General features: G+C 33.4%; 1 protein-coding gene across 1 annotated transcript; it reads left to right on the top strand.

Moving 5' to 3' along the window:
• Nucleotides 1–2,433: 2,433 nt before the first annotated feature.
• On the top strand, nt 2,434–5,739 carry LOC111898751 (luminal-binding protein). The gene is made up of 6 exons (XM_023894620.3): nt 2,434–2,592; nt 3,254–3,521; nt 3,609–3,823; nt 3,915–4,637; nt 4,731–4,968; nt 5,052–5,739. Exons 1-6 carry the CDS (start codon nt 2,553–2,555, stop codon nt 5,551–5,553), a joined length of 1,986 nt encoding a protein of 661 aa, XP_023750388.1. The 5' UTR covers nt 2,434–2,552; the 3' UTR covers nt 5,554–5,739.
• Nucleotides 5,740–8,806: the final 3,067 nt, after the last annotated feature.

Below are 8,806 nucleotides of genomic sequence, written 5' to 3'. Positions count from 1 at the left end.
TTTGGTCCCTCATCCGTTAAGTTCTTTAAAATGACAATTTTACCCCAGGGACCATTTTCACAGTTTTGTCTTTTACGATACTATAAGGACCATTTTTGCATATATTCTTTTTTATTTTAATAAAGTATTATATATTAATAGATATTATTTTTAATATATAATATTATATATCAATAAATACTTTTTTATTGGATTATTAATTTATTTTAGTTGATTTTTTTAAAAAAAAATCGTTGGAGTAATTCTTTTTTATTAAATTATTATATATCAATACATATAGTTTTTAATATATAATATTTATATCGTAATAAATATTATATTCTTGGATTATTAATTTTTTTAGTTAATTTTTATAATTTTTAAACATTTTTCATTGTATTATTACGTTTAATTTATTATTTTCTTCATATACTAAATGTTGTTTTATTGGATTATTAATTTATTTTAGCCAATTATTTTTTTTTAATTTATTTTGTCGAAGTAATTCTTTTTTATTGAATTATTGTATATCAGTACATATAGTTTTTAATATATAATATTTATATCATAATAAATATTATATTATGGGATTATTACATATTACAAAACATTTTTTTATTTATTATTAATTTCTTATAGTTGACTCTTTTTATAATTTCTTTTTGTTGGAGCAGTTCTTTTTGTATTAGATTATTATATATCAACAAATATTATTTTTAATATATAATATTTACATCATAATAAATAATACATTACTTGATTATTAATTTTTGTAATTTTTTTTGAATTATTAATTTATTGAAATATTACTTTTAATTTATTATTTTTTAATATAATAAATATTATCTTATTGGATTATTATTTTATTTTGAATGTATACTATTAATTGTTTTTAAATTTATTAGTTTCACCACAAAGTCGCTGAAATACGTAAAAATGTCGATTATCATCGTCAAAAATTAGCAGGATCACCTCCAAACACTTTCATCGGAGGTTCAATAGATACTATACCCTATTCCACCCAGCGTTGTTGGTAGCCACCTGCGACAACCTCTTCATAATCCACTGGAATCCTTCATATATCCCACATAATGCGCAACAAACCCCAATAACATTTATAAGTAGTGGTGGTGACCGAGTGATGGTGGTGGTATTTTCCCAATGGTTTCTCATTATAAGCTAGATGAAATGAAAGTGTTTGGCAACGATCCTAACGATTTCGATGATGAGAGACCACGATTTTGCGTATCCCATGACTTTGTGGTGGAACCAATAAAATTAACAATAACTACTATTATAATCCGATAAAATAATATTTAGTATATGAAGAAAATAATAAATTAAAAGTAATAATCCAACAAAAAATAGTTAAAAAAAATAAATTACAAAATTATCTAAAAGATAATAATAATCCAATAATATAATATTTATTATGATATAAATATTATATATTAATAACTATATGTATTGATATATAATAATACAATAAAAAATAATTACTTCGACAATTTTTTTAAAAAAAGAATTAACTAAAATAAATTAATAATCCAATAAACAATATTTAGTATATGAAGAAAATAATAAATTAAAAGAAATAAAAGAAATAATCCAATAAAAATAATTCAAAAAAAAAAGAATTAAAAATATTAACTAAAAGAAATTAATAATCCAATAATATAATATTTATTATGATATAAATATTATATATTAAAAACTATATGTATTTATATATAATAACTCGATAAAAAGAATTACTCTAACAAAAAAAATTAAAAAAAATCAACTATAGTCGTTCCAAAAAAAAAACAACTATAGTAAATTAATAATCTATTAAAAAATATTTATTAATATATAATATTATATATTAAAAATAATATTTATTAATATATAATACTTCAATAAAATTAAAAAGTATGTATGCAAAAATGGTCCTGATGGTATGGTAAAAGACAAAACTGCGAAAATGGTCCCTGAGGGTAAAATTGTCATTTTAAAAAAGTTAACAGCCAACCAGTTAAAGTTAACGGATGAGGGACCAAAACCACAATAAAACTTGTTAAAAAGGACCAAATCTGCAACTTTTCAAACGTTTGGACCATAACTACATAAAATAAGAAACCAAATGGACCATTTTTGCAATTTTGTCTTAAATAAATCAAGGCTGGTCGAAAATAAATAAATTCAGGGCTTCAACAACAATACCCAAAACTCCAGGGACCCAATTTGCAGTTAATGAAAAATTGGATGATGGGGCAAACCCAATGAGGCAACAGCACGTAGGGCACAACACGAGATCCATCCTTATTGGCTACAACACCCATACCTGAGTTCTGATTGGTCCACGTCATCATCGATGACATGCAATAGAGTGTCTTCGCGAGAGACCCGAACAAAATCGACGCGCTTTAATGTAGGCGCTTGTACATCCTGCGAGATTTCATGTAATATAAATTCCCAATCGCACAAATCTGAGTTCTCAGAAAAGAAAACCCTTTCCCTATTTCAAAGCTCAAAACCCTTTAATTACACCGGATATCATAAGGGCATTCATCTATAGAGCAGTGAGGTGAAGCATGGGTCGCTCCGGCATCGTGCTAGCGATCGTCTTAATCGGTAAAGTTTTCTGATATTGATTTTTGTTACAGTTGCTACTGTTTTTGGGTTTTTTGATTCTTTTGGTATGAATCTAGGAAGGATTGTACGAATGTAGATTTAGCCTTGATATGCGTAAATGCTTGTTTGTGAATTGGTTTTGCTGTTTCAATGCTGTTTGGAGTCGGTTTTGTTTGAGATCTGACGAGACTGTGATGGTTTCATTTCGAATTTGTTTGAATTTCAGCACTTATTATGTTTACATTTGTTGATTAGTCTCTTTCTGTACATTTATTAATTAGTGTTGTTCTGTGTTTGCTTTTGATTTTATGAAGAACAAACTTTATGTGATCTTAATTAAAGTTATGAAATCTCCATATGGAGATTAGCGATGGACAGTTAGTTCCTTAAGTAGTGGTAATTTTGTTCGGTTTTTCTAGTTTGATTTTGTACACTGATGGATGAGGTGTCTATCATTCTATGGGATATACACATGCTAACAACGTGTCACATTCAGTAATCAAATCTGTGTCCTATTAATGTGCAATTGATTTTGATCTGTTATTATAATCAGACAGCATATTGACAACACCTAATCCATTTTCTTAACTGCTTGTTCTGATAGTTTTATCTTTTCATGGAAGATGTGTCCTTTTTATGTACTAACCTTAATGTATTACAGGTTGCCTATCTGCAATTTCCATTGCAAAAGAAGAAGCCAACAAGCTAGGAACTGTTATAGGAATCGATCTTGGAACTACCTACTCGTGTGTTGGTGTTTACAAGAATGGCCATGTTGAAATCATAGCCAACGACCAAGGAAACCGTATCACTCCATCATGGGTGGCTTTCACAGACTCCGAGAGGTTGATCGGTGAAGCAGCAAAGAATCAGGCACCTATAAACGCAGAGAGAACCATCTTTGATGTCAAGAGACTCATCGGGAGAAAGTATGCAACTTTTCCAATCTGCTTGTTGTTTAGATATCAGAAATCATGTTTCTTCCCAATGTTGAGCAATTTATGTTTGTGTGACAGGTTTGAGGACAAAGAAGTCCAGAGGGATATGAAACTCGTCCCCTACAAACTCGTGAACAAAGATGGAAAGCCGTACATCCAAGTTAAACTTTCCGGTGGGGAAACAAAAGTTTTCAGTCCTGAAGAGATCAGCGCCATGATTCTAACCAAAATGAAGGAGACAGCCGAAGCTTTCTTGGGAAAGAAGATCAAGGACGCAGTTGTCACAGTTCCAGGTTAGTAAAACAACAGAATTTACTTTTGTACCCTTGAAGAACGATGTCCTTCAAACTATTTCTTTACTTATTCGATTCTTCCTTCATACAGCATACTTCAACGACGCCCAAAGACAGGCAACAAAGGACGCCGGTGTGATTGCTGGTTTGAACGTTGCCAGAATCATCAACGAACCCACAGCTGCTGCCATCGCATATGGTCTTGACAAGAAAGGAGGAGAAAAGAACATTCTGGTATTCGACCTTGGTGGTGGAACCTTCGATGTCAGTATCTTAACCATCGACAATGGCGTTTTTGAGGTTCTTTCAACAAACGGTGACACCCATCTTGGAGGCGAAGACTTTGACCAAAGGATCATGGAGTACTTCATCAAGCTAATCAAGAAGAAGCACGGAAAAGACATCAGCAAAGACAACAGAGCTCTTGGAAAGCTAAGAAGGGAAGCCGAGCGAGCCAAAAGAGCCTTGAGTAGCCAACATCAAGTCCGAGTCGAGATCGAATCGCTTTTTGACGGTGTAGATTTCTCAGAGCCGTTGACCAGAGCCAGATTCGAAGAACTCAACAACGACTTGTTCAGAAAGACCATGGGACCCGTCAAGAAGGCCATGGACGACGCCGGTTTACAGAAGAGCCAAATTGACGAAATTGTCCTCGTCGGTGGAAGTACCAGAATCCCAAAAGTCCAACAGCTTCTGAAAGATTACTTCGATGGAAAGGAACCAAACAAAGGTGTGAACCCCGATGAGGCCGTCGCTTTTGGCGCCGCCGTACAGGGAGGTATTTTGAGCGGTGAAGGTGGTGACGAAACTAAAGGTAATCCCGTAATTCTAACTCTTTATTTATTATTATTATATATTAAAAATAAAACTATATTCTGACAAATAAATATATGCTACTGCCTACTAGATATTCTTCTTTTGGACGTGGCACCTCTTACTCTCGGAATCGAAACCGTTGGGGGAGTGATGACGAAATTAATCCCAAGAAACACAGTCATTCCAACTAAAAAATCACAAGTCTTCACAACTTATCAAGATCAACAAACTGTTGTTTCCATTAAAGTCTACGAAGGTGAAAGAAGTATGACAAAAGATTGTAGACTTCTCGGAACATTCGATCTCTCCGGAATCCCACCGGCTCCAAGGTTGGTGACCTGTTTGTCAATATTTTAGTTTTCCAGGGGCTAAACTTAAACTTAAAACTAAACATAATTGATTGTATTTTCAGGGGAACACCACAAATTGAAGTGACATTTGAGGTGGACGCGAATGGTATATTGAACGTGAAGGCGGAGGACAAGGCTTCTGGTAAATCAGAGAAGATAACAATCACAAATGAGAAGGGGAGATTGAGTCAGGAGGAGATTGAACGAATGGTTAGGGAGGCAGAGGAGTTTGCTGAAGAAGACAAAAAGGTGAAGGAAAAGATTGATGCCAGAAATGCCCTTGAGACTTATGTCTACAACATGAAGAATCAAATTGGTGATAAGGATAAATTGGCGGATAAGCTTGAGAGCGATGAGAAGGAGAAGATTGAGTCGGCAACAAAGGAGGCGCTTGAATGGTTGGATGAGAATCAGTCGGCCGAGAAGGAGGAGTATGATGAGAAGTTGAAGGAAGTTGAGGCTGTTTGTAATCCAATTATTACAGCTGTTTATCAGAGGTCTGGTGGGGCTCCAGGTGGTGGAGCTGAGTCAACGGAAGATGATGATGAACACGATGAACTTTAGGTTATTTTTGAGGGGTGAGAGAAGATAGAGGAGAGGAGAGAAGATAGGGTTTGTAGTATAATTTTGGATTATTACTTGAACTTGAAAGTTGAGGTTTTATTATGCTCACTTTGGTTATTTTTTAGTCTAAGTGAAGTGAAACTCTTGAATTTGTGTATCATTTAATGTTTAAACGACTTTCCTACATCTTTAAAGCTTTTTTTTGTTAGTATACAGGTCGAACCAAACGTATTGTATGCTGACAAATTCAGATATGATCTCTAAATCGTCCTTATTTAATGGTTACTAAACAACCCTAAGTATAATATAACATTCATCTCTAAATCGTCCTTATATATCACGTGAGATTAATATACTCAAATCATGATTTGTACAGCTCTACATAAGAGTTCGGAGCCATGCATCACGGTGGCAGTTAGGTCAGATGATCCTAACCATAACCGTATATATGTGAGAAGCTGATCCGTACATAACAATTGGTGTTTTAAAATATTGTATGCATGAATTGTTGTGTATGACAAAAAACTGTTGTCATCAATCTGGCCAAATCATCAATCATTTGTAATTTCTCTCTAATGCAATACAAGTTCTTTAAGTGACGAGTCTAGAACGGAAAACCTAATAGTTTACTATTAAAAGAAATTTATAAAAAAATTATTATTACGGGTTCGAATTGGATCAAGTTGTAGAAGCAAAAATAATAATAATATTAATAATAAGTTCTTACAATTATACCCGACGAGGTCTTATAGCTTGATATAATTTCATAATCATATCATTAATAATACTATCTAAAACATTTTTTTTTTCAATATATAACATCAAACTATTACTTAAAAATTGATCATTAACATGTCTAAGGCCAACAAACCTTTCTACAAACCCCATTTTATTTACAAACCTCAATATTAATGACAATTGTTCTTTACAAGAAACATCACTTGACTCGCCTATTAAAATTGCAAAAAAAAAATTTCCAAGATCTTCCATAATAACATTTATAGTTGCATCTAAACATGTCTGCACGATATCTTTCTAGATATCACTGCATTTTAATTGTGTATTTTTTGGAGCATTCTTTAACACAACACGATCTACCACATCACATCGATCAACTAACCATTGTAAAAGTTCAAGAAGGTTACCTTTATTATCTGAGGCACCCGTCTTGTCATAACCACGAAATGTCAATCCTTAACGCAATAAGAATCTAACACAATCAGTTGAAGCATTCAAACGAATATGATATTCTTTTTCTTGCAAAGTGGTTTGTTTCTCAAAAGTAGAAGTTATGGATTGCCTTTGGTTCATCAAATTTTGACACTTTTGGACAATAATATTGTGTGGAGTTCCAGGTTTATGATCATCCAGTCCTGATTGCCTATTCCAAGCTTTGAAACCAGATTTCACAAAATGATCCGATCCACCTTGGTTTGGTATATCGTATTTAAATAGATAACAACATAAACAAAATGCAACATTCTCTTTTATACTATATTCTAACCAATATTTATTGTCATCAAACTAAGATATATTGAACCTTTGTTGTTTACCTCCAAAAGCACGTGGTGGAAACTTATAGTTTTGAGAATGGAAATGTCATTTTTGTAAGTATGCTCTTCTAATTTCATCTCTTTGATTCACATAATAATATTCCATAGCCGGTCGTTTTGTCGGGTCAACGGTAGTGAACTTAAATGAACTCTCATATGCTTATGTTGCTCATTATCTCCTATTGTTTTTTATCACTCTTTCTAAAAAACTTGAGTAAAGACATTTTTTTATTTTAATTTCTAAAACAAACAACAATCAAATAATCAATTCACATTGAAATTAGAAACAATAAAAAAGCTTATTTAGAATATGAATAAAACAATCAAAACAATAGAAAAAAAAATTCACAGTAAAAAATTCACAGTAAATATTCGATATAAATAAAATAGTTGCCAACAACTAACAATCCTAGAAGTGGAGCAATCAACAATTAATGAATTGTGATTTGTGAAGAATTGTGATTTATAAATCACACGTCACGATAGAACTGTAGCATAAGAATTCCAAAACTAACAAACTTAATATAGATAATTCCCATATATTTTACTTAATGTTTATAAAATTAAAAAAATTGACTAATTGAGTAAGATACCTGTGGTGGGCAAATGGGTATTACTGATTTGAATCAAATAGAAGTTTCATGCGTGGTGTAACACTTGAATTAGGTATGTTCATATTTAACCTTTCTTATTTAAAAGCATTGTAATTTTGGTCCTTTTGGCTAGTACGCGGGGTGTACTATGGAGTACGCTTGGCATAGCTGAAGTCTGATCGCGGGCATCGACCACGTACGCTGGGCGTACGTGGCCAGGGGAAAACCCTAATTTTTAGGGTTTGTGCCATATTTAAGCAAAATTAACCCACCTCTTGGACATTGTAGACCAGCCTTCACATCCTCAAACCCTAATTTCGTCCCTTAGCCTTTGTGTGGTGCTTTTGAGCTCTTGTGAAACATTTTTTAGTGTGTTTTGTGCATCTTGAAGATGAATGAGAAGATTGAAGACTCATCCTTTGGAGAAGAGCTTAGAGATCCAGCTTTAGCATCTCCATTTCGTGGCTTTTGAGGTATAAAGTCCATAGCTTGTCAACTCATTTCATAGATCTATTCTTTGGCTTGTTTTTGGCTATTTTGGTCCCTTTTCGTTGGTTCTTGTGAGCTAAGGTCGTTTATGGAGTTTAGCCTTTTAGATCTGGACATATTAAGGGTTCCTTAAGCATGCAAACTTTATGGTGTTTGTGGACTCATGTGTGTGTTAATTCATTTGTTAAGCTCTTTTGAGATTACAGCCCCATTAAGCCATGCATTCACATAAAGTTGCCAACTTTATGTGATAAGTCATCTTTTCGGTCAAGATCTGAGAGTATGTCGGTAGGGGCTGAATGGATTAAGCACTTTTGGTGAGGGTTGGCCAACTGAGGAGTACACTGGCCATACAAGCTGGTATGTTGTATGTGTTAGCCCCGAAGCATGTATGCTAAGCGTACGAGCTGAGTACACCAATCGTACTCAGCAGACGGGCTTTGGAAGTTTGGGCTTCTCGGCTTTGGGCCATATTTGGACTTTAGGTGATTAGGGCCTTGTTGGGCCATCAGGTCTATTTTGGGCTGATGGTTTTCTTTTGGGTTCACTTGGTTGAAGGCCTACGAAGGGACTTGGGCCCAATTTGGAAAATTGGGCCATATTTGGGTTTTGGGTGAT

Source organism: Lactuca sativa, chromosome 6 (assembly GCF_002870075.4).
Source record: "Lactuca sativa cultivar Salinas chromosome 6, Lsat_Salinas_v11, whole genome shotgun sequence".
NCBI lineage: Eukaryota > Viridiplantae > Streptophyta > Magnoliopsida > Asterales > Asteraceae > Lactuca > Lactuca sativa.
Note: the sequence above shows the minus strand (reverse complement) of the source record. Positions and strands in the feature narration are given on the sequence as shown.

Bases quoted from the DNA above. Each gene is read 5' to 3' on its own strand.
- LOC111898751 (XM_023894620.3), top strand. From the start codon at position 2,553: ATGGGTCGCTCCGGCATCGTGCTAGCGATCGTCTTAATCG. The intron at 2,593-3,253 runs GTAAAGTTTTCT...AATGTATTACAG, and splicing joins GCTAGCGATCGTCTTAATCG to GTTGCCTATCTGCAATTTCC. The intron at 3,824-3,914 runs GTTAGTAAAACA...TCCTTCATACAG, and splicing joins CGCAGTTGTCACAGTTCCAG to CATACTTCAACGACGCCCAA.